This window comes from Myxine glutinosa, unplaced genomic scaffold (genome assembly GCF_964187855.1).
Source record: "Myxine glutinosa unplaced genomic scaffold, kmMyxGlut1.1 SCAFFOLD_1016, whole genome shotgun sequence".
Taxonomy (NCBI): domain Eukaryota; kingdom Metazoa; phylum Chordata; class Myxini; order Myxiniformes; family Myxinidae; genus Myxine; species Myxine glutinosa.
In genome coordinates this window covers 72,308-98,830 of record NW_027617111.1, presented here as the reverse complement: position 1 = coordinate 98,830, position 26,523 = coordinate 72,308, and the positions used below count along the sequence as shown (strand labels likewise).

General features: G+C 36.9%; 1 protein-coding gene across 1 annotated transcript; it reads left to right on the top strand.

Annotated features, from left to right (window-relative positions):
* The first annotated feature begins 413 nt into the window (after nt 1–413).
* On the top strand, nt 414–26,283 carry LOC137413996 (uncharacterized). Its single transcript, XM_068099452.2, has 2 exons — nt 414–454; nt 24,711–26,283. Exons 1-2 carry the CDS (start codon nt 427–429, stop codon nt 25,727–25,729), a joined length of 1,047 nt encoding a protein of 348 aa, XP_067955553.1. The 5' UTR covers nt 414–426; the 3' UTR covers nt 25,730–26,283.
* The last annotated feature ends 240 nt before the right edge of the window (nt 26,284–26,523 follow it).

Here is a 26,523-nt window from a genome sequence, read left to right as displayed (position 1 = left end):
ATGTAGAGGCATTCCCATACTCATTCATTATCGTTCAACAACAACAAAACACTCAAGAAATGCCCTATACCCAATATTGTGGGGTCCTATCAGTTGCACATATAGGCTCGTGGAGGGTTAGAGGAGATTACATACCATAAGACTTGAACCAGAGAAGTATAAAAACCCCAAACATGTCTGTCATAACTATAACTTTCTGTACAACTTATTTTTTAATACAAGTACAACAATTAGCATTCAGCCATTGGACTTCTAGAAACTGAATTAAAGTTCTCCTTTTTAGTTTCATTTTGTTCCTATCCATATTGCTGAAACACACACAAATAAAATGGGAGGGACTTAACAAAGAGATATTTAAAAATAGAAAGAAATGCTGGCTATATAACATGCAAAGCAGACCAGCAGACAGGACAGACAGTTACAAGCATGGGTTTGTACTTGATAGCAATCAGCGGTAAGGAGTTCCACTCTTTCGATCAATGTCTAATATCTATATATTTTGTCTTGACAATCACTGGTGGAAAATCTCAGTTATTTTAGAAATAACACTAAATTAGTGTTACAATGTATAGTACATTTGTATTTATTCTTTTCTTCAGACATAAATCATCTTGTACTTTCATTGAATCAATGTTATTACCTGCGCCACTGAAGGTGGGTGGAGGTCATGTTTTCACCCTTGTTAGTCTGGTTGTCTGTCTGTCTGTCTGTTGGTGAACAGGATATCTCAAAAAGTTGTGGACGGATTTGGACGAAACTTCATGGACAGGTTGGGGGTCTGACAAGGACGAATTGATTCAATTTTGGTGAAAATTCGAATCCAGATCCGGATCAGAGAATTTTTTTAATGATTCTTCAGCATTGATAGGGCAAAAAAACGATACAAAGAATTATATTTCAAAAAGTTGTCGACAGATTTGGACGAAACTTCGTGGACAGGTTGGGTGTCTGACAAGGATGATACGATTCAATTTTGGTGAAATTTCGAATCCAGATCCGGATCAGAGAATTTTTTAAATGATTCTTCAGCATTGATAGGGCAAAAAAACGATACAGAGAATTATATTTCAAAAAGTTGTCGACAGATTTGTACGAAACGTCGTGGACAGGTTGGGTGTCTGACAAGGATGATTCGATTCAATTTTGGTGAAATTTCGAATCCAGATCCGGATCAGAGAATTTTTAATGATTCTTCAGCATTGATAGGGCAAAAAAACGATATAGAGGATAATATTTCAAAAAGTTGTGGACAGATTTGGACGAAACTTCACGGACAGGTTGGGTGTCTGACAAGGAATAATTGAATCAATTTTGGTGAAAATTCGAATCCAGATCCGGATCAGAGAATTTTTTTTAATGAATCTTCAGCATTGATGGGGCAAAAAAAACGATATAGAGGATAATATTTCAAAAAGTGGTGGACGGATTTGGACGAAACTTCATGGACAGGTTGGGTGTCTAACAAGGATGATTCGATTCAATTGTGGTGAAATTTCAAATCCAGATCCGATCAGAGAATTTTTTAATGGTTCTTCAGCATTGATAGGGCAAAAAAACGATATAGAGGATAATATTTCAAAAAGTTGTGGACATATTTGGACGAGACTTCGTGGACAGGTTGGGTGTCTGACAAGGAGGAATTGGATCAATTTTGGTGAAAATTCAAATCCAGATCCGGATCAGAGAATTTTTTAATGATTCTTCAGCATTGATGGGGCAAAAAAACGATATAGAGGATAATATTTCAAAAAGTTGTGGACATATTTGGACGAGACTTCGTGGACAGGTTGGGTGTCTGACAAGGAGGAATTGGATCAATTTTGGTGAAAATTTGAATCTAGATCCGGATCAGAGAATTTTTTAATGATTCTTCAGCATTGATAGGGCAAAAAAAACGATACAAAGAATTATATTTCAAAAAGTTGTCGACAGATTTGGACGAAACTTCGTGGACAGATTGGGTGTCTGACAAGGATGATACGATTCAATTTTGGTGAAATTTCGAATCCAGATCCGGATCAGAGAATTTTTAAAATGATTCTTCAGCATTGATAGGGCAAAAAAACGATATAGAGGATAATATTTCACAAAGTTGTGGACAGATTTGTACGAAACGTCGTGGACAGGTTGGGTGTCTGACAAGGATGATTCGATTCAATTTTGGTGAAATTTCGAATCCAGATCCGGATCAGAGAATTTTTAATGATTCTTCAGCATTAATAGGGCAAAAAAACGATATAGAGGATAATATTTCACAAAGTTGTGGACAGATTTGGACGAAACTTCACGGACAGGTTGGGTGTCTGACAAGGAATAATTGAATCAATTTTGGTGAAAATTCGAATCCAGATCCGGATCAGAGAATTTTTTTAAATGAATCTTCAGCATTGATGGGGCAAAAAAAACGATATAGAGGATAATATTTCAAAAAGTGGTGGACGGATTTGGACGAAACTTCGTGGACAGGTTGGGTGTCTGACAAGGAGGAATTGGATCAATTTTGGTGAAAATTCAAATCCAGATCCGGATCAGAGAATTTTTTAATGCTTCTTCAGCATTGATAGGGCAAAAAAACGATATAGAGGATTATATTTCAAAAAGTTGTGGACAGATTTGGACGAGACTTCGTGGACAGGTTGGGTGTCTGACAAGGGAGAATTCATTCTATTTTGGTGAAAATTTGAATCTAGATCCGGATCAGAGAATTTTTTAATGATTCTTCAGCATTGATGGGGCAAAAAAACGATATAGAGGATAATATTTCAAAAAGTTGTGGACATATTTGGACGAGACTTCGTGGACAGGTTGGGTGTCTGACAAGGAGGAATTGGATCAATTTTGGTGAAAATTCAAATCCTGATCCGGATCAGAGAATTTTTTAATGATTCTTCAGCATTGATGGGGCAAAAAAACGATATAGAGGATAATATTTCAAAAAGTTGTGGACATATTTGGACGAGACTTCGTGGACAGGTTGGGTGTCTGACAAGGAGGAATTGGATCAATTTTGGTGAAAATTCAAATCCTGATCCGGATCAGAGAATTTTTTAATGATTCTTCAGCATTGATGGGGCAAAAAAACGATATAGAGGATAATATTTCAAAAAGTTGTGGACATATTTGGACGAGACTTCGTGGACAGGTTGGGTGTCTGACAAGGAGGAATTGGATCAATTTTGGTGAAAATTTGAATCTAGATCCGGATCAGAGAATTTTTTAATGATTCTTCAGCATTGATAGGGCAAAAAAACGATATAGAGGATAATATTTCAAAAAGTTGTGGACATATTTGGACGAGACTTCGTGGACAGGTTGGGTGTCTGACAAGGAGGAATTGGATCAATTTTGGTGAAAATTCAAATCCAGATCCGGATCAGAGAATTTTTTAATGATTCTTCAGCATTGATGGGGCAAAAAAACGATATAGAGGATAATATTTCAAAAGTTGTGGACAGATTTGGACGAAACTTCGTGGACAGGTTGGGTGTCTGACAAGGATGATTCGATTCAATTTTGGTGAAATTTCGAATCCAGATCCGGATCAGAGAATTTTTAATGATTCTTCAGCATTAATAGGGCAAAAAAACGATATAGAGGATAATATTTCACAAAGTTGTGGACAGATTTGGACGAAACTTCACGGACAGGTTGGGTGTCTGACAAGGAATAATTGAATCAATTTTGGTGAAAATTCGAATCCAGATCCGGATCAGAGAATTTTTTTAAATGAATCTTCAGCATTGATGGGGCAAAAAAAACGATATAGAGGATAATATTTCAAAAAGTTGTGGACGGATTTGGACGAAACTTCGTGGACAGGTTGGGTGTCTGACAAGGAGGAATTGGATCAATTTTGGTGAAAATTCAAATCCAGATCCGGATCAGAGAATTTTTTAATGCTTCTTCAGCATTGATAGGGCAAAAAAACGATATAGAGGATTATATTTCAAAAAGTTGTGGACAGATTTGGACGAGACTTCGTGGACAGGTTGGGTGTCTGACAAGGGAGAATTCATTCTATTTTGGTGAAAATTTGAATCTAGATCCGGATCAGAGAATTTTTTAATGATTCTTCAGCATTGATAGGGCAAAAAAACGATATAGAGGATAATATTTCAAAAAGTTGTGGACATATTTGGACGAGACTTCGTGGACAGGTTGGGTGTCTGACAAGGAGGAATTGGATCAATTTTGGTGAAAATTCAAATCCTGATCCGGATCAGAGAATTTTTTAATGATTCTTCAGCATTGATGGGGCAAAAAAACGATATAGAGGATAATATTTCAAAAAGTTGTGGACATATTTGGACGAGACTTCGTGGACAGGTTGGGTGTCTGACAAGGAGGAATTGGATCAATTTTGGTGAAAATTTGAATCTAGATCCGGATCAGAGAATTTTTTAATGATTCTTCAGCATTGATAGGGCAAAAAAACGATATAGAGGATAATATTTCAAAAAGTTGTGGACATATTTGAACGAGACTTCGTGGACAGGTTGGGTGTCTGACAAGGAGGAATTGGATCAATTTTGGTGAAAATTCAAATCCAGATCCGGATCAGAGAATTTTTTAATGATTCTTCAGCATTGATGGGGCAAAAAAACGATATAGAGGATAATATTTCAAAAGTTGTGGACAGATTTGGACGAAACTTCGTGGACAGGTTGGGTGTCTGACAAGGATGATTCGATTCAATTTTGGTGAAATTTCGAATCCTGATCCGGATCAGAGAATTTTTTAATGATTCTTCAGCATTGATAGGGCAAAAAACGATATAGAGGATAATATTTCAAAAAGTTTTGGACAGATTTGGACGAAACTTCGTGGACAGGTTGGGTGTCTGACAAGGAGGAATTGGATCAATTTTGGTGAAAATTCGAATCCAGATCCGGATCAGATAATTTTTAAAAATGATTCTTCACCATTTAGAAATAGGGTTAAAACGATATATAGCACGATATTTCAAAAAGGTGTGGACGACTTATGACCAAACTAGGTGGATGAGTTAGGCGACAAGACCAAGCCAATTCGATTTCGGTTGAGGTCCGAATCCAGATCTGGCCTATCGGTGGGAAACAAAACGTAAACTGTTCAGCCCAGCAGAAGTATGCTCTCCACCGAGTGTCGTTTTAGTATATCCATGGGACTGACAGAATGATCCCATAGGTATGCACACTCGTCTCAAAACAGTGTAGCCTGGGTTCGAATCCCGACCGAGCTATAAACGGTCATCCCGTTGTTTATCAGGTAGGGTGATTCATCAATGGCGTCCCGTCTGCTGGCTTTAATTGATGCATGTTAAGGACCCACGGTGTTCTTCCCGAAGGGTAGGCGAGCTATCGCCGGCACCATGGCCAAATTTCTGCCATAACCTTAGTTGAACGTCAAGCCTGCACAGCCGGTTCGTGAAAGACTTGGGTCGAGCTTTCTCCAGGCAACCAAACAAGAACGGGGGAATAATTGTGGTTGCTAACGAAGACAAAGAATGTTACCTTTTCATCTTAAACATTTCATCCATGTAATCTTCATCATCATTATATAGATATCTACAATTTCTACAATCTACCTTTATACAATCTACAATCTACCTACCTACAATGTTACCTTTCTACAATATATCTACAATATATAGATATCTACATCATTATACATTTGTAGATATCTACAAAGCTCAGTTGACTTTTTGCTCCACCAAATAACAACAGCGAAACGGAGTTGAGTAAAAGGGTGAAACTTCTACAGATGCTGTGATAAATAACTACCTCTGTCGGTTTGAATGTTTGAAAGTGAATAGACGTCTGGATCAATTTTTGAATTAAATTTAAATCCCTATTTATTTATATATATATATATATATATATATATATATATATATATATATATATATATATATATATATATATATATATATATCTATCTATATATATATATGTATATATATCTCTATATATAAATATAAAGGAGGAGTGTCTGTGTGTGTGTCTGTCTGGATGTCCGCTTATAACTCGAGAACTACACATCGGAGAAAAATTTTAGACACAGATTCGGAATCAGCATAAAATCCTGGTGGTTAAAGGCTACGTTTTATTTTAATATCAATGGTTTAAAAAACCGGGCCAGCTGCAATTCCATGGTGTAGTTTGTGGCGGCGATATTGCCCCTTTGCGATCCCGCGGTTGCGCGTACGTACAGTATACTGTACGTACATATATATATTTTTTTTTAAATGTGCTTTTTATTGTATTTTAAATTGTTTTTTAGCTTCTTTTATTGTTAATTTATGTACTATTGTATTTATTTTAAATATATTTTTAAGGAAAACAAATGTTTTCACGTCCGTAGGAGTGACGTAAAGTCGCACATAATGACAAAATGCGCGCCATTTTTTCGCGCCAAGAACGAATAAACGGTAGTTGAGATTTTATTCGAATTCGAATTCCATTAAATTTCAACTGTTGGAAACAATAATTATTTCAACTGTTGGAAATTGAAATAATTATTGTTTCCAACAGTTGAAATTTAATGGAATTCGAATTCGAATAAAATCTCAACTAAAAAAAAAAACGTCGCGTTTTAAAATTATGACGTCATCAGCGTATTTTGTAACGTTAATTTTTCAACTTCATATTCGGAATCAGTACGTCCCAGAGCAACTACAGCACACCTTAAATGTTTAAAAAACCTTCGGGTTTTAAAATTATGACGTCATCAGCGTATTTCGTAACGTTAATTTTTCAACTTTGCCGACAATGACTTCCGACTTCCGGGTTCGGAATGCGGGACCAATGCCATTTGACAGGGAATAAAAAATAAATGCGACATTCAATTGACGACAATGACTTCCGACTTGACTCCCCCCTCCCCCTCCCCTCCCCCCTCCAGGCTAACCTCCCCCTCCCCCTCTTCTCCCCTCCCCCTCCCCCTTTCTCCCTCCCCCCTCCCCCTCCCCCTTCCCCCCTCCCTTCCCCCCATGCCCCTCCCTTTCCCCCCTACCCCCTCCCCCTCCACCCTATCCCCTCCCCCTCCCCCATCCCCTTCCCTCCCCCCTCCCACTCCCATCCCTCCCCCCTCCCACTCCCATCCCTCCCCCTCCCCATCCTCTTCTCTCCTCCTCCCCCTCCCCCTCCCCATCTCTTCTCTCCTCTCCTCCTCCCCTCCCCCTCCCCCTCTTCTCCCCTCTCCCCTCTTCTCCCCTCCCCCCCTCTTCTCCCCTCCCCCCCTCTTCTCCCCTCCCCCCCTCTTCTCCCCTCTCCCCCTCTTCTCCCCTCTCCATCCTCTCCTCCCCGCCCCCCCCGTTCCCCTCCCCTCCCCTCCCCTCCCCTCCCCTTCCCCCTCCCCCCTCCCCTCCCCTTCCCCCTCCCCCCCTTCCCCCATCCGGCAATGCCGGGTACTTCCCATGGCCAGCTGTACGTGGGCTGCTCGAGGGTTGGAAAACCAAGCAATCTTTATGTCTTGGCACCAAGAAAACCAGAAATGTTGTATACCAAGAAGTTTTGAGAAATTGACAATTGACAAAACGTCATGTAGGAAATGTACTGTGATATTGCTCTAAAATATACATGTTCTTTTCATCATATATTTGTCTTATTCTTATTCAACCTGGGCGAAGCCGGGTACCTCAGCTGGTATATATATATAAACGCGAGTTGTCTGTGTGTGTCCGCGTTTTATTCAGAGATGGCTGAACGGATCTTCATCAAACTTTCAGAGGTTCATCAGTGATTGCCTGGGAGTGTTCTTGGCAAAAAAAAACCATTTTGAAAAAAAAAGTTCGTTTTTTTGGAGTTTAAAAAAATAAAAAATCGCTCGATAGTGCCGAAGCCTTTTTAAATGAATGACAGTTATACACAAGTACACATTCGCATAAATTAATACAAAACAATCACCAGACATTTGAATACAAATAAATCAAACAATTCCGGAAGTGTACGAATTTGGTAATAATACGGCTTCTTCCCTTTCCTGATCGGCATCAGACTTAATTCAGAAACGTGAGCCACATTTACTCAGAAACGTGAACCACATTCACTCAGAAATGTGAGCCACCCCTTCCACTCCTGCTTCCCCCCCTCCTTTCCCCTGCCCTTCCCCTCCTCTTCCCCCCCTCTCCTCCCCTTCCCTCCCTCCCCCTACCCCTTCCCTCCCTCCCCCTACCCCTTCCCTCCCCCTCCCCTCCCCCTCCCCCCCTCCACCTCCTCCCATCCACCTCCCCTCCCTCCCTTCCCTTCCTCCCTCCCCCTACCCCTTCCCTCCCTCCCTCCCCCTACCCCTTCCCTCCCCCTCCCCCCCTCCACCTCCTCCCATCCCATCCACCTCCCCTCCCTCCCCTCCCGTCCCCTTCCCTCCCCCCCTCCACCTCCATCCCCTCCCATCCCATCCACCTTCCCTCCCTCCCCTCCCCTTCCCTCCCCCCCCCTTCCACCCCTCCACTCCTCCTCCTCCCCCTCCCCCACCCGGCAACGCCGGGTACTTCTGCCAGTCTTCCATACATCATGAAGGATATCTTAGCTAATTGGATTTCAATTTTATGACATTTTGCTTTGGGCTTGCGAACAAAAGAGTTGGAATAGGAACTAGAAGCATCTGAAAATGCAAAGCCCGTCTGCGTCCGTTTATATTTAGACGTCTTCCTCTTCCATATGCTCAAATGAACGAAAACAGTTTTGAAAATACAAAATAAAAATTGATGATTTTATTCAGCATTTACCTTTTGATCGAAAAAACCAATTGACTCATACCTTTTGATTAGTCAATCAATTCAGTGACCCAATATGTAAATTGTTTAGATTTCAGATCATTCGGGTGAAAATTGGTGATTTTATGTAATATTGACCTTTGACCTTTTGATATAAAAACAATCGGCATGTAGCTTTTGATTGGTGAACCAATTCAGTGACTCACTATGGAAATTCTTTAAATATCAGGTGAATCCGGTGAAAATTGGCGATTTTACGCAACCTTGACCTTTGACCTTTTTGACCTTTGATTTTACGATCAAATGGTAAAAAAGATACGGCCCGGACAGACACACAGAAGTGATTGCAAAACCCCGTCTCTTGCTGTGCAGGGGACAGGCTAATAAATGGAAGCAATACTTGAGATTGGGCATCCTCTGTCGTGTGAAGTCCTTCCTTGGCACACCAGAGCACCTCACCACATACAAGGCTTTCATCCGCAGCTCAATGGAATACTGCTCTCCCCTCTGGGCAATCAATCTCCCCTCTGGCTCCTGCCTCACACCTAGCTCGTCTTCACGCTGTTGAAGCCAAAGCTTTCAGAATCATTGGAATCTTCCGCGATGAAGCTAAGTCCGAGCGCCTTTCTCTCTCGCACCGCAGGCAGGTTGGTGGTCTTTCTGTCTTCTACCGACTCCTCTCCGGCCTTGCTCCCCCAGCCCTGTCTGTGCTCTGTCCCCCAAATATTCCTAAAGGTCGCACAAGATCTGCCAGCAACCCTCTTCTGGTAAAATTGCCAAAATGAAGACTCTGCTCACCTTCACTCCTCTTTTCTCCCGCCTCTGGAACAAACTCCCTCACTCTCTTCAATCCCTCTCCTCCCTCCAGGTCTTTAAAACAGCTGTTCACCACCATCTCTTATCTTCCCCGATCCAAAACCTTGATCTCTTCTATCCCCATTAAAACACCCCAAATCCGCCTCTTTCAATGCCCAACTTCTTTCCTGGGGTTCCTAGAAGTGTTTATTGCTTTATGCCGTGTACTCCTCCCTCCTCCCCCAGCCCCTCCCCCTTCCACAGATCTCCCGGCGTCCTTGTTCTCTTCTGTTGTTGTGCGTGTGTGCTTCCCTCTCTCAACCCCTCTTGTCTCTCCCTCCCTTCATTGTATGTTTTATGTGTCTGTGCATGTTTTCATGTTCAATGTGTTAGCTCTTACATGAGCCTCGATTCTGTATATAGTCAGGTTCACTATGTCAATAAATTATATTTCGTTCAAAATCATGGTAGATTAGCAAACCTATACATTTTTGGAAAGGTTATAGCATAAGGAAACTAAAAATCAATGTTAACATTTGGAGAGATACCTGTATGGCGGCCATTTTGGATTTTCAAAATGGCCACTGTAAAATACATATTTTGTTCTATTTCTGCCTCTAATTACCATAAAACTTTAAAAAATATACTAAACCTATATTTTCAGGGACAAGGAATCCAATGGAAGTATCAAATTAGTGCTATGGGGAATGGTAAGACACGAATCAAAGGTTTTGAATTGCAAAATACTGTCTTTATATTCGCGATAAGTTGCATAATCAAATACATGTTATCATTTTGTACAGGCAGTTAATAACATCAAAATGTGTCACAATAATTGATATCACCAAACATACACAGGCAGTCAGCAAAATCATATATACACATGCAGTCAGTATAACTTCACATCCACACAGGCAGTCAATGACAAAATATACACAGGCAGTCAATGGCATCAAACATACACGATTACAGAATATGCCATTTAGAGTTCGTCATCACTGTCCTGTGTGTCATATCCGACAATATAGTCCGCATCGTTTTCACAGTCCGTTCCACACAAGCAAAGGTCGGTCAAATTGATTGGCAAATCGAATTGGTCGAATGGTCGATCGAATCGAATTCGATGAATCGAATCGAATCGATCGAATTGTCGAATGGTCGATCGAAGCGATTGGTCGAATGGTCAAATTGGTCGAATGGAATTGGTCGATTGGTCGAATTGGTCGAATGGTCGAATGGTCAAATTGGTCGAATGGAATTGGTCTATTGGTCGAATTAGTCGAATCGAATTGGTCGGAATTGGCAAATGTAAACATTGATTTTCAGATTTTCCATGTAATAACGTTTCCAAAAATGTATATAGGTTTGCTAATCTACCATGATTTTGAACGAAAAAACATGGTGAACCTGACTAATACAAAAAAAGAAAAAAAAAGAAGAAAAGATTATCTTATGTTTTAACAGATTCCGTCCAAAATAAATCTAATATATACAAAAGCTTCATAAAATAAACAAAAATAAAACAAGTACACATACATTCAAAGTACACCGCCCCCTGCCAAATAATGAAATATCCAACAGCGCGGCATTGCCGGGCGCCGCTGGTGCCTCTGGCGCCCGGCAATACCACAGTGCACCTCATAGAGGCTGCATTGGGAGGGAGAGGTGTTCGCTAATTGATTGATTAATTGTATAATTAAAATCAATAAAAGATTATCACAAAATATTTTCTTAATCAATTGGCTAATAGCATAACTAAACCAGTAGGGCTTGATCCGAAGACCTATGTTTTAGAAATGTAATTAAATAAGTCATTAGAAAAAAATTAAATAATTAATTGATTAATCAATAAATAATTAATCAATTAATCAATAAATAATTAAGCGATTAAATGATTAATCAATAAATCAAAAATATCCTTGATAGCCACATCACTTGGTCACTGTCATGTCCAAATATTAGCTTCCCAGCTCAAAAGGTGCCTGAGATATTGGCCAAATGAGAAAGAAAATAAATGAATGATTAATAATGAAAATAAATAAATAATAATCATAAAAAAATTAAATTATTAATCAATTTGGTCAGAGAACACATAAACCACCACCATTTCATCAGAATCTGTAACTTAAAAAAGAAAAATTTTTTTGTCATTAATCGAATAATTAAATAATTAATCGATGAATTGATTAATTAATAAATCAAAAATAGCCTTTGCAGCCAAATCACCTGGTCATTGGCATGTCCAAATATCAGCTTCCTAGCTCAAATGGTGCCTGAGTTAATGGTCAGAAGAGAAATGAAATATAATTAATTAAATAAGTACTTAATTAAACGCTAATAATTAAATAACTCCTCAATTAATTGATTATTCAAAAAATAAAAAATACCGTTTTTGACAAAAGACTTGCTCACTATTGTGCCGAAATTTCAGCTTTCTAGCTCAAAGGATGGCTGAGATATCGTCCGGACAAACAAACAAGAAAACAAGTACACATACATTCAAAGTACACCGCCCCATGCCAAATAATTAAATATGCTGCAGCGCGGCATTGCCGGGGCGCCTCCGGCGCCTGGCAATACCGCAGTGCAGCTCATTGAGGCTGCATTGGGAGGGAGAGGTGTACACTAATTGATTGATTAATTGTATAATTAAAATCAATAAAAGATTATCACAAAATATTTTCATAATCAATTGGCTAATCGCATAACTAAACCAGTAGTGCTTCATCCGAAGATGTATCTTTTAGAAATTTAATTAAATAAGTCATTTATAAAAAATTAAATAATTAATTGATTACTCAATAAATAATTAATCGATTAATCAATAAATACTTAATAGATGAAATGATTAATCAATAAATCAAAAATATCCTTGATAGCCACATCACTTGGTCACTCATGTCCAAATATTAGCTTCCCAGCTCAAAAGGTGCCTGAGATATTGGCCAAATGAGAAAGAAAATAAATAAATGATTAATAATGAAAATAAATAAATAATAATCATAAAAAAATTAAATTATTAATCAATTTGGTCAGAGAACACATAAACTACCACTATTTCATCAGAATCTGTAACTTAAAAAAAAAAATTTTTTTTGTCATTAATCGAATAATTAAATAATTAATCGATTAATTGATTAATTAATAAATCAAAAATATCCTTTGCAGCCAAATCACCTGGTCATTGGCATGTCCAAATATCAGCTTCCTAACTCAAAAGGTGCCTGAGTTAATAATGGTCAGAAGAGAAATGAAATTTAATTAATTAAATAAGTACTTAATTAAACGCTAATAATTAAATAACTCCTCAATTAATTGATTATTCAAAAAACAAAAAATACCGTATTTGACAAAGGACTTGCTCACTACTGTGCCGAAATTTCAGCTTCCTAGCTCAAAGGATGGCTGAGATATCGCCCGGACAACCAAGAAAGAAAACAAGTACAAATACATTCAAAGTACACCGCCCCATGCCAAATAATTAAATATGCTGCAGCGCGGCATTGCCGGGGCGCCTCTGGCGCCCGGCAATACCGCAGTGCAGCTCATTAAGGCTGCATTGGGAGGGAGGGGTGTACACTAATTGATTGATTAATTGTATAATTAAAATCAATAAAAGATTATCACAAAATATTTTCATAATCAATTGGCTAATCGCATAACTAAACCACTAGTGCTTCATCCGAAGATGTATCTTTTAGAAATTTAATTAAATAAGTCATTTATAAAAAATTAAATAATTAATTGATTACTCAATAAATAATTAATCGATTAATCAATAAATAATTAATAGATGAAATGATTAATCAATAAATCAAAAATATCCTTGATAGCCACATCACTTGGTCACTCATGTCCAAATATTAGCTTCCCAGCTCAAAAGGTGCCTGAGATATTGGCCAAATGAGAAAGAAAATAAATAAATGATTAATAATGAAAATAAATAAATAATAATCATAAAAAAATTAAATTATTAATCAATTTGGTCAGAGAACACATAAACTACCACTATTTCATCAGAATCTGTAACTTTAAAAAAAAAAAATTTTTTGTCATTAATCGAATAATTAAATAATTAATCGATTAATTGATTAATTAATAAATCAAAAATATCCTTTGCAGCCAAATCACCTGGTCATTGGCATGTCCAAATATCAGCTTCCTAACTCAAAAGGTGCCTGAGTTAATAATGGTCAGAAGAGAAATGAAATTTAATTAATTAAATAAGTACTTAATTAAACGCTAATAATTAAATAACTCCTCAATTAATTGATTATTCAAAAAACAAAAAATACCGTATTTGACAAAGGACTTGCTCACTACTGTGCCGAAATTTCAGCTTCCTAGCTCAAAGGATGGCTGAGATATCGTCCGGACAACCAAGAAAACAAACAAACAAGTACAAATACATTCAAAGTACACCGCCCCATGCCAAATAATTAAATATGCTGCAGCGCGGCATTGCCGGGGCGCCTCTGGCGCCCGGCAATACCGCAGTGCAGCTCATTAAGGCTGCATTGGGAGGGAGGGGTGTACACTAATTGATTGATTAATTGTATAATTAAAATCAATAAAAGATTATCACAAAATATTTTCATAATCAATTGGCTAATCGCATAACTAAACCACTAGTGCTTCATCCGAAGATGTATCTTTTAGAAATTTAATTAAATAAGTCATTTATAAAAAATTAAATAATTAATTGATTACTCAATAAATAATTAATCGATTAATCAATAAATAATTAATAGATGAAATGATTAATCAATAAATCAAAAATATCCTTGATAGCCACATCACTTGGTCACTCATGTCCAAATATTAGCTTCCCAGCTCAAAAGGTGCCTGAGATATTGGCCAAATGAGAAAGAAAATAAATAAATGATTAATAATGAAAATAAATAAATAATAATCATAAAAAAATTAAATTATTAATCAATTTGGTCAGAGAACACATAAACTACCACTATTTCATCAGAATCTGTAACTTTAAAAAAAAAAAATTTTTTGTCATTAATCGAATAATTAAATAATTAATCGATTAATTGATTAATTAATAAATCAAAAATATCCTTTGCAGCCAAATCACCTGGTCATTGGCATGTCCAAATATCAGCTTCCTAACTCAAAAGGTGCCTGAGTTAATAATGGTCAGAAGAGAAATGAAATTTAATTAATTAAATAAGTACTTAATTAAACGCTAATAATTAAATAACTCCTCAATTAATTGATTATTCAAAAAACAAAAAATACCGTATTTGACAAAGGACTTGCTCACTACTGTGCCGAAATTTCAGCTTCCTAGCTCAAAGGATGGCTGAGATATCGTCCGGACAACCAAGAAAACAAACAAACAAGCAAGAAAACAAACAAGAAAACAAACAAGTACACATACATTCAAAGTACACCGCCCCATGCCAAATAATTAAATATGCTGCAGCGCGGCATTGCCGGGGCGCCTCCGGCGCCCGGCAATACCGCAGTGCAGCTCATTGAGGCTGCATTGGGAGGGAGAGGTGTACACTAATTGATTGATTAATTGTATAATTAAAATCAATAAAAGATTATCACAAAATATTTTCATAATCAATTGGCTAATCGCATAACTAAACCAGTAGTGCTTCATCCGAAGATGTATCTTTTAGAAATTTAATTAAATAAGTCATTTATAAAAAATTAAATAATTAATTGATTACTCAATAAATAATTAATCGATTAATCAATAAATACTTAATAGATGAAATGATTAATCAATAAATCAAAAATATCCTTGATAGCCACATCACTTGGTCACTCATGTCCAAATATTAGCTTCCCAGCTCAAAAGGTGCCTGAGATATTGGCCAAATGAGAAAGAAAATAAATAAATGATTAATAATGAAAATAAATAAATAATAATCATAAAAAAATTAAATTATTAATCAATTTGGTCAGAGAACACATAAACTACCACTATTTCATCAGAATCTGTAACTTAAAAAAAAAAAGTTTTTTTGTCATTAATCGAATAATTAAATAATTAATCGATTAATTGATTAATTAATAAATCAAAAATATCCTTTGCAGCCAAATCACCTGGTCATTGGCATGTCCAAATATCAGCTTCCTAACTCAAAAGGTGCCTGAGTTAATAATGGTCAGAAGATAAATGAAATTTAATTAATTAAATAAGTACTTAATTAAACGCTAATAATTAAATAACTCCTCAATTAATTGATTATTCAAAAAACAAAAAATACCGTATTTGACAAAGGACTTGCTCACTACTGTGCCGAAATTTCAGCTTCCTAGCTCAAAGGATGGCTGAGATATCGTCCGGACAACCAAGAAAGAAAACAAGAAACCAGAGTGAAAACTGAGTACTCTCTTTCAGCGTGCGTCACTGCCGAGCCCCCTTTGGTGCCCGGCAATGACGATTTGCAATGCCTGGAGATGGCATAGGAAAGGAGCGGTGTACAACAAGAAACCAGAGTGAAAACTGAGTACTCTCTTTCAGCGTGCGTCACTGCCGAGCCCCCTTCGGTGCCCAGCAATGACGATTTGCAATGCCTGGAGATGGCATAGGAAAGGAGCGGTGTACAATAATCATAAAAAAATTAAATTATTAATCAATTTGGTCAGAGAACACATAAACTACCACTATTTCATCAGAATCTGTAACTTAAAAAAAAAAATTTTTTTTGTCATTAATCGAATAATTAAATAATTAATCGATTAATTGATTAATTAATAAATCAAAAATATCCTTTGCAGCCAAATCACCTGGTCATTGGCATGTCCAAATATCAGCTTCCTAACTCAAAAGGTGCCTGAGTTAATAATGGTCAGAAGATAAATGAAATTTAATTAATTAAATAAGTACTTAATTAAACGCTAATAATTAAATAACTCCTCAATTAATTGATTATTCAAAAAACAAAAAATACCGTATTTGACAAAGGACTTGCTCACTACTGTGCCGAAATTTCAGCTTCCTAGCTCAAAGGATGGCTGAGATATCGTCCGGACAACCAAGAAAACAAACAAACAAGAAAGAAACCAGAGTGAAAACTGAGTACTCTCTTTCAGCGTGCGTCACTGCCGAGCCCCCTTTGGTGCCCGGCAATGACGATTTGCAATGCCTGGAGATGGCATAGGAAAGGAGCGGTGTACAACAAGTACACATACATTCAAAGTACACCGCCCCCATGCCAAATAATTAAATATGCTGCAGCGCGGCATTGCCGGGGCGCCTCCGGCGCCCGGCAATATCGCAGTGCAGCTCATTGAGGCTGCGTTGGGAGGAAGAGGTGTTCGCTAATTGATTGATTAATTGTATAATTCAAATCAATAAAAGATTATCACAAAATATTTTCTTAATCAATTGGCTAATAGCATAACTAAACCAGTAGTGTTTCATCCGAAGATGTATCTTTTAGAAATTTTATTAAATGTCATTAATAAAAAATTAAATAATTCATTGATTAATCAATAAATAATTAATCAATTAATCAATAAATAATTAAGCAATTAAATGATTAATCAATAAATCAAAAATATCCTTGATAGCCACATCACTTGGTCACTGTCATGTCCAAATATTAGCTTCCCAGCTCAAAAGGTGCCTGAGATATTGGCCAAATGAGAAAGAAAATAAATGAATGATTAATAATGAAAATAAATAAATAATAATCATAAAAAAATAAATTATTAATCAATTCGGTCAGAGAACACATAAACCACCACCATTTCATCAGAATGTGTAACTTAAAAAAAAAAAATTTTTTGGTCATTAATCGAATAATTAAATAATTAATCGATTAATTGATTAATTAATAAATCAAAAATAGCATTTGCAGCCAAATCACCTGGTCATTGGCATGTCCAAATATCAGCTTCCTAACTCAAAAGGTGCCTGAGTTAATGGTCAGAAGAGAAAGGAAATTTAATTAATTAAATAAGTACTTAATTAAACGCTAATAATTAAATAACTCCTCAATTAATTGATTAATCAAAAAACAAAAAATACCGTTTTTGACAAATGACTTGCTCACTATTGTGCCGAAATTTCAGCTTCTTAGCTTGAAGGATGGCTGAGATATCGCCCGGACAACCAAGAAAGCAAGAAAACAAACAAACAAACAAGAAACCAGAGTGAAAACTGAGTACTCTCTTTCAGCGTGCGTCACTACCGAGCCCCCTTCGGTGCCCGGCAATGACGATTTGCAATGCCTGGAGGTGGCATAGGAAAGGAGCGGTGTACAATAATCATAAAAAAATTAAATTATTAATCAATTTGGTCAGAGAACACATAAACTACCACTATTTCATCAGAATCTGTAACTTTAAAAAAAAAAATTTTTTTGTCATTAATCGAATAATTAAATAATTAATCGATTAATTGATTAATTAATAAATCAAAAATATCCTTTGCAGCCAAATCACCTGGTCATTGGCATGTCCAAATATCAGCTTCCTAACTCAAAAGGTGCCTGAGTTAATAATGGTCAGAAGAGAAATGAAATTTAATTAATTAAATAAGTACTTAATTAAACGCTAATAATTAAATAACTCCTCAATTAATTGATTATTCAAAAAACAAAAAATACCGTATTTGACAAAGGACTTGCTCACTACTGTGCCGAAATTTCAGCTTCCTAGCTCAAAGGATGGCTGAGATATCGTCCGGACAACCAAGAAAACAAACAAACAAGAAAGAAACCAGAGTGAAAACTGAGTACTCTCTTTCAGCGTGCGTCACTGCCGAGCCCCCTTTGGTGCCCGGCAATGACGATTTGCAATGCCTGGAGATGGCATAGGAAAGGAGCGGTGTACAACAAGAAACCAGAGTGAAAACTGAGTACTCTCTTTCAGCGTGCGTCACTGCCGAGCCCCCTTTGGTGCCCGGCAATGACGATTTGCAATGCCTGGAGATGGCATAGGAAAGGAGCGGTGTACAACAAGAAACCAGAGTGAAAACTGAGTACTCTCTTTCAGCGTGCGTCACTGCCGAGCCCCCTTTGGTGCCCGGCAATGACGATTTGCAATGCCTGGAGATGGCATAGGAAAGGAGCGGTGTACAACAAACAAGTACACATACATTCAAAGTACACCGCCCCATGCCAAATAATTAAATATGCTGCAGCGCGGCATTGCCGGGGCGCCTCTGGCGCCCGGCAATACCGCAGTGCAGCTCATTGAGGCTGCATTGGGAGGGAGAGGTGTACACTAATTGATTGATTAATTGTATAATTAAAATCAATAAAAGATTATCACAAAATATTTTCATAATCAATTGGCTAATCGCATAACTAAACCACTAGTGCTTCATCCGAAGATGTATCTTTTAGAAATTTAATTAAATAAGTCATTTATAAAAAATTAAATAATTAGTTGATTACTCAATAAATAATTAATCGATTAATCAATAAATAATTAATAGATGAAATGATTAATCAATAAATCAAAAATATCCTTGATAGCCACATCACTTGGTCACTCATGTCCAAATATTAGCTTCCCAGCTCAAAAGGTGCCTGAGATATTGGCCAAATGAGAAAGAAAATAAATAAATGATTAATAATGAAAATAAATAAATAATAATCATAAAAAAATTAAATTATTAATCAATTTGGTCAGAGAACACATAAACTACCACTATTTCATCAGAATCTGTAACTTAAAAAAAAAAAGTTTTTTTGTCATTAATCGAATAATTAAATAATTAATCGATTAATTGATTAATTAATAAATCAAAAATATCCTTTGCAGCCAAATCACCTGGTCATTGGCATGTCCAAATATCAGCTTCCTAACTCAAAAGGTGCCTGAGTTAATAATGGTCAGAAGATAAATGAAATTTAATTAATTAAATAAGTACTTAATTAAACGCTAATAATTAAATAACTCCTCAATTAATTGATTATTCAAAAAACAAAAAATACCGTATTTGACAAAGGACTTGCTCACTACTGTGCCGAAATTTCAGCTTCCTAGCTCAAAGGATGGCTGAGATATCGTCCGGACAACCAAGAAAACAAACAAACAAGAAAGAAACCAGAGTGAAAACTGAGTACTCTCTTTCAGCGTGCGTCACTGCCGAGCCCCCTTTGGTGCCCGGCAATGACGATTTGCAATGCCTGGAGATGGCATAGGAAAGGAGCGGTGTACAACAAGTACACATACATTCAAAGTACACCGCCCCCATGCCAAATAATTAAATATGCTGCAGCGCGGCATTGCCGGGGCGCCTCCGGCGCCCGGCAATATCGCAGTGCAGCTCATTGAGGCTGCGTTGGGAGGAAGAGGTGTTCGCTAATTGATTGATTAATTGTATAATTCAAATCAATAAAAGATTATCACAAAATATTTTCTTAATCAATTGGCTAATAGCATAACTAAACCAGTAGTGTTTCATCCGAAGATGTATCTTTTAGAAATTTTATTAAATGTCATTAATAAAAAATTAAATAATTCATTGATTAATCAATAAATAATTAATCAATTAATCAATAAATAATTAAGCAATTAAATGATTAATCAATAAATCAAAAATATCCTTGATAGCCACATCACTTGGTCACTGTCATGTCCAAATATTAGCTTCCCAGCTCAAAAGGTGCCTGAGATATTGGCCAAATGAGAAAGAAAATAAATGAATGATTAATAATGAAAATAAATAAATAATAATCATAAAAAAATAAATTATTAATCAATTCGGTCAGAGAACACATAAACCACCACCATTTCATCAGAATGTGTAACTTAAAAAAAAAAAATTTTTTGGTCATTAATCGAATAATTAAATAATTAATCGATTAATTGATTAATTAATAAATCAAAAATAGCATTTGCAGCCAAATCACCTGGTCATTGGCATGTCCAAATATCAGCTTCCTAACTCAAAAGGTGCCTGAGTTAATGGTCAGAAGAGAAAGGAAATTTAATTAATTAAATAAGTACTTAATTAAACGCTAATAATTAAATAACTCCTCAATTAATTGATTAATCAAAAAACAAAAAATACCGTTTTTGACAAATGACTTGCTCACTATTGTGCCGAAATTTCAGCTTCTTAGCTTGAAGGATGGCTGAGATATCGCCCGGACAACCAAGAAAGCAAGAAAACAAACAAACAAACAAGAAACCAGAGTGAAAACTGAGTACTCTCTTTCAGCGTGCGTCACTACCGAGCCCCCTTCGGTGCCCGGCAATGACGATTTGCAATGCCTGGAGGTGGCATAGGAAAGGAGCGGTGTACAATAATCATAAAAAAATTAAATTATTAATCAATTTGGTCAGAGAACACATAAACTACCACTATTTCATCAGAATCTGTAACTTTAAAAAAAAAAATTTTTTTGTCATTAATCGAATAATTAAATAATTAATCGATTAATTGATTAATTAATAAATCAAAAATATCCTTTGCAGCCAAATCACCTGGTCATTGGCATGTCCAAATATCAGCTTCCTAACTCAAAAGGTGCCTGAGTTAATAATGGTCAGAAGAGAAATGAAATTTAATTAATTAAATAAGTACTTAATTAAACGCTAATAATTAAATAACTCCTCAATTAATTGATTATTCAAAAAACAAAAAATACCGTATTTGACAAAGGACTTGCTCACTACTGTGCCGAAATTTCAGCTTCCTAGCTCAAAGGATGGCTGAGATATCGTCCGGACAACCAAGAAAACAAACAAACAAGAAAGAAACCAGAGTGAAAACTGAGTACTCTCTTTCAGCGTGCGTCACTGCCGAGCCCCCTTTGGTGCCCGGCAATGACGATTTGCAATGCCTGGAGATGGCATAGGAAAGGAGCGGTGTACAACAAGTACACATACATTCAAAGTACACCGCCCCCATGCCAAATAATTAAATATGCTGCAGCGCGGCATTGCCGGGGCGCCTCCGGCGCCCGGCAATATCGCAGTGCAGCTCATTGAGGCTGCGTTGGGAGGAAGAGGTGTTCGCTAATTGATTGATTAATTGTATAATTCAAATCAATAAAAGATTATCACAAAATATTTTCTTAATCAATTGGCTAATAGCATAACTAAACCAGTAGTGTTTCATCCGAAGATGTATCTTTTAGAAATTTTATTAAATGTCATTAATAAAAAATTAAATAATTCATTGATTAATCAATAAATAATTAATCAATTAATCAATAAATAATTAAGCAATTAAATGATTAATCAATAAATCAAAAATATCCTTGATAGCCACATCACTTGGTCACTGTCATGTCCAAATATTAGCTTCCCAGCTCAAAAGGTGCCTGAGATATTGGCCAAATGAGAAAGAAAATAAATGAATGATTAATAATGAAAATAAATAAATAATAATCATAAAAAAATAAATTATTAATCAATTCGGTCAGAGAACACATAAACCACCACCATTTCATCAGAATGTGTAACTTAAAAAAAAAAATTTTTTTGGTCATTAATCGAATAATTAAATAATTAATCGATTAATTGATTAATTAATAAATCAAAAATAGCATTTGCAGCCAAATCACCTGGTCATTGGCATGTCCAAATATCAGCTTCCTAACTCAAAAGGTGCCTGAGTTAATGGTCAGAAGAGAAAGGAAATTTAATTAATTAAATAAGTACTTAATTAAACGCTAATAATTAAATAACTCCTCAATTAATTGATTAATCAAAAAACAAAAAATACCGTTTTTGACAAATGACTTGCTCACTATTGTGCCGAAATTTCAGCTTCTTAGCTTGAAGGATGGCTGAGATATCGCCCGGACAACCAAGAAAGCAAGAAAACAAACAAACAAACAAGAAACCAGAGTGAAAACTGAGTACTCTCTTTCAGCGTGCGTCACTACCGAGCCCCCTTCGGTGCCCGGCAATGACGATTTGCAATGCCTGGAGGTGGCATAGGAAAGGAGCGGTGTACAATAATCATAAAAAAATTAAATTATTAATCAATTTGGTCAGAGAACACATAAACTACCACTATTTCATCAGAATCTGTAACTTTAAAAAAAAAAATTTTTTTGTCATTAATCGAATAATTAAATAATTAATCGATTAATTGATTAATTAATAAATCAAAAATATCCTTTGCAGCCAAATCACCTGGTCATTGGCATGTCCAAATATCAGCTTCCTAACTCAAAAGGTGCCTGAGTTAATAATGGTCAGAAGAGAAATGAAATTTAATTAATTAAATAAGTACTTAATTAAACGCTAATAATTAAATAACTCCTCAATTAATTGATTATTCAAAAAACAAAAAATACCGTATTTGACAAAGGACTTGCTCACTACTGTGCCGAAATTTCAGCTTCCTAGCTCAAAGGATGGCTGAGATATCGTCCGGACAACCAAGAAAACAAACAAACAAGAAAGAAACCAGAGTGAAAACTGAGTACTCTCTTTCAGCGTGCGTCACTGCCGAGCCCCCTTTGGTGCCCGGCAATGACGATTTGCAATGCCTGGAGATGGCATAGGAAAGGAGCGGTGTACAACAAGAAACCAGAGTGAAAACTGAGTACTCTCTTTCAGCGTGCGTCACTGCCGAGCCCCCTTTGGTGCCCGGCAATGACGATTTGCAATGCCTGGAGATGGCATAGGAAAGGAGCGGTGTACAACAAGAAACCAGAGTGAAAACTGAGTACTCTCTTTCAGCGTGCGTCACTGCCGAGCCCCCTTTGGTGCCCGGCAATGACGATTTGCAATGCCTGGAGATGGCATAGGAAAGGAGCGGTGTACAACAAACAAGTACACATACATTCAAAGTACACCGCCCCATGCCAAATAATTAAATATGCTGCAGCGCGGCATTGCCGGGGCGCCTCTGGCGCCCGGCAATACCGCAGTGCAGCTCATTGAGGCTGCATTGGGAGGGAGAGGTGTACACTAATTGATTGATTAATTGTATAATTAAAATCAATAAAAGATTATCACAAAATATTTTCATAATCAATTGGCTAATCGCATAACTAAACCACTAGTGCTTCATCCGAAGATGTATCTTTTAGAAATTTAATTAAATAAGTCATTTATAAAAAATTAAATAATTAGTTGATTACTCAATAAATAATTAATCGATTAATCAATAAATAATTAATAGATGAAATGATTAATCAATAAATCAAAAATATCCTTGATAGCCACATCACTTGGTCACTCATGTCCAAATATTAGCTTCCCAGCTCAAAAGGTGCCTGAGATATTGGCCAAATGAGAAAGAAAATAAATAAATGATTAATAATGAAAATAAATAAATAATAATCATAAAAAAATTAAATTATTAATCAATTTGGTCAGAGAACACATAAACTACCACTATTTCATCAGAATCTGTAACTTTAAAAAAAAAATTTTTTTTGTCATTAATCGAATAATTAAATAATTAATCGATTAATTAATTAATTAATAAATCAAAAATATCCTTTGCAGCCAAATCACCTGGTCATTGGCATGTCCAAATATCAGCTTCCTAACTCAAAAGGTGCCTGAGTTAATAATGGTCAGAAGAGAAATGAAATTTAATTAATTAAATAAGTACTTAATTAAACGCTAATAATTAAATAACTCCTCAATTAATTGATTAATCAAAAAACAAAAAATACCGTTTTTGACAAAGGACTTGCTCACTATTGTGCCGAAATTTCAGCTTCCTAGCTCAAAGGATGGCTGAGATATCGTCCGGACAACCAAGGAAACAAGAAAACAAACAAACAAGAAACCAGAGTGAAAACTGAGTACTCTCTTTCAGCGTGCGTCACTGCCAAGCCCCCTTCGGTGCCCGGCAATGACGATTTGCAATGCCTGGAGGTGGCATAGGAAAGGAGCGGTGTACAACAAACAAGAAAACAAGCAAGAAACCAGAGTGAAAACTGAGTACTCTCTTTCAGCGTGCGTCACTGCCGAGCCCCCTTTGGTGCCCGGCAATGACGATTTGCAATGCCTGGAGATGGCATAGGAAAGGAGCGGTGTACAACAAGAAAGCAAGAAAGCAAACAAACAAGAAACCAGAGTGAAAACTGAGTACTCCCTTTCAGCGTGCGTCACTGCCGAGCCCCCTTCGGTGCCCGGCAATGACGATTTGCAATGCCTGGAGATGGCATAGGAAAGGAGTGGTGTACAAAAGAGAACTTTGTGGTTTATTAACTTTATGATTGGCAGTTTTAAATAAAATATGATTGTTTATCATTAATCTTCAATTTGATGCCACTTATCCACATCCTCTCCCCTCTCTGCCTTGTAGTTTCAGTTGCAGTGGTCCTACCGGCCTTGGTTCTCACCTGTCAGCTTCCTGCATGCCAGATTCATGTAAACCTTTCTTCATCTCAATATTGTGAGAGGTGTTCTGGAAAAGCCATCGAATGCATCACAGATCCAATGAAAAGTATTGCCATCGACATCAATCAATTAAACAAGGCTCTTGCATCCACAGACAGCGAAGATCAATTGTCGATGGATAATAAATGCTGGCTCATGCTGTCAGTTCACCAGGTTAAAGACCTGCGACCAGGTCTATTGGGTAAAACAGGTAACCTGCAAGGAGACAACCAGGGTTCTAACGAGTCTTCCATGCTCCAATTTAACTTTATAAACTCACAAAAAAATGCTACACTTGCCGGGGTGTCAATGGACCAACTTGATATGCTGCTGAAAATCCTTGGAAACCTTTCCTTTAGCAGTGACTCTCACCAGTACCTGCACCTGTTCTCCAACCAAATTGACTGCTCACAAGGGATGGTGAAGTTTGCCTGCGGAGAACACAGCAGCAGATCTTCCCACGATGCAATTTTAAACCTGAGTTGCCAATGCACCTCCATAAATGTCCTTCCCATTGTTTTACCATTGATGCTAATCCTGTTCTTGGTGGTTGTCGCCATTGGCACCTGGTGGCATTTCCGCAACAGGTGCAGCCCACTCAGTTTGATCAACAATTGGCGAACCTCAGGAGACCGACGGCTTGAGGATTCCGATGCGTTTGCCATCCAGAAGGCTTCAGCTACGGACGAGTACCACCAACTGCAGTTCAATAGTTTGAAGATGAGGGATGAAATGTTCAAGCTCCAAGGGCATCAAACCCCTTCTGATAATGAGAGCACCACTGATCGGGACATCTACGTGAACGTTTGGGAGCAGGAGGCCGATACCTTGGAGCAGCAAGATCATGAAATTCCACAAGACGATGAGCAGGTCTACATGAACCAGGAATATAATTCGATGCCTCCGATTGTCAATGATGTCTATGAAATGCCAGATGTCAAGTAAACAAGTTGATCAGGAGTAGTTTTATGAAGTTACTTGTTGTTGCAACAAGAGACTCGTTGACGATGCTAGACTAGCCGGGTTATTGTGCCAAGTGATGGTGCCAAGTCTTACCAAGTGATGTTTATAAAAGTGGGTCCTGCAGGAATGAAATTTCAGGTTTTTTGATCAGTGCAAAATATTGTTGATCTGTAAATACATGTTTGTTGTTGAGGTAAAAAAAAAAAAGTATCGTTTCTGACTCGACTTCTTTTTTGGTGGAGCTCTATTTATTTTGTGATACATTTGCGAATGAATCCACACCCAGCGCCCACCGGCTGCCATTCCCCCCAAAAATTGGTATAACCTAATGAGTAATATTGCATTGTTTCGACAAAAAAAGTGATACATCACTCAAGTTCTATGTAACTGTCTTTCAAAAACGTTTGTTTCACACTTTATTTTGTACCCACAATGCAGTATTATATGAGTGCAAGGAACAGTATATGAGAGCGATATGTAGCCTGAAATATTGATTGCTTAGCAGCTCGTAAATGAAAGTAAAGTTTTATAAGGATGCTTGTGTTGGGCTCACTGAAGGGTTAAGAAGTGTTTGTTGAGATACGAGTTTGTTGAGATACGAGTTTGTTGAGATATGAGTTTGTTGAGATATGAGTTTGTTGAGATATGAGTTTGTTGAGATATGAGTTTGTTGAGATACGAGTTTGTGGAGATATGAGTTTGTTGAGATACGAGTTTGGTGAGATACGAGTTTGTTGAGATACGAGTTTGTTGAGATATGAGTTTGTGGAGATACG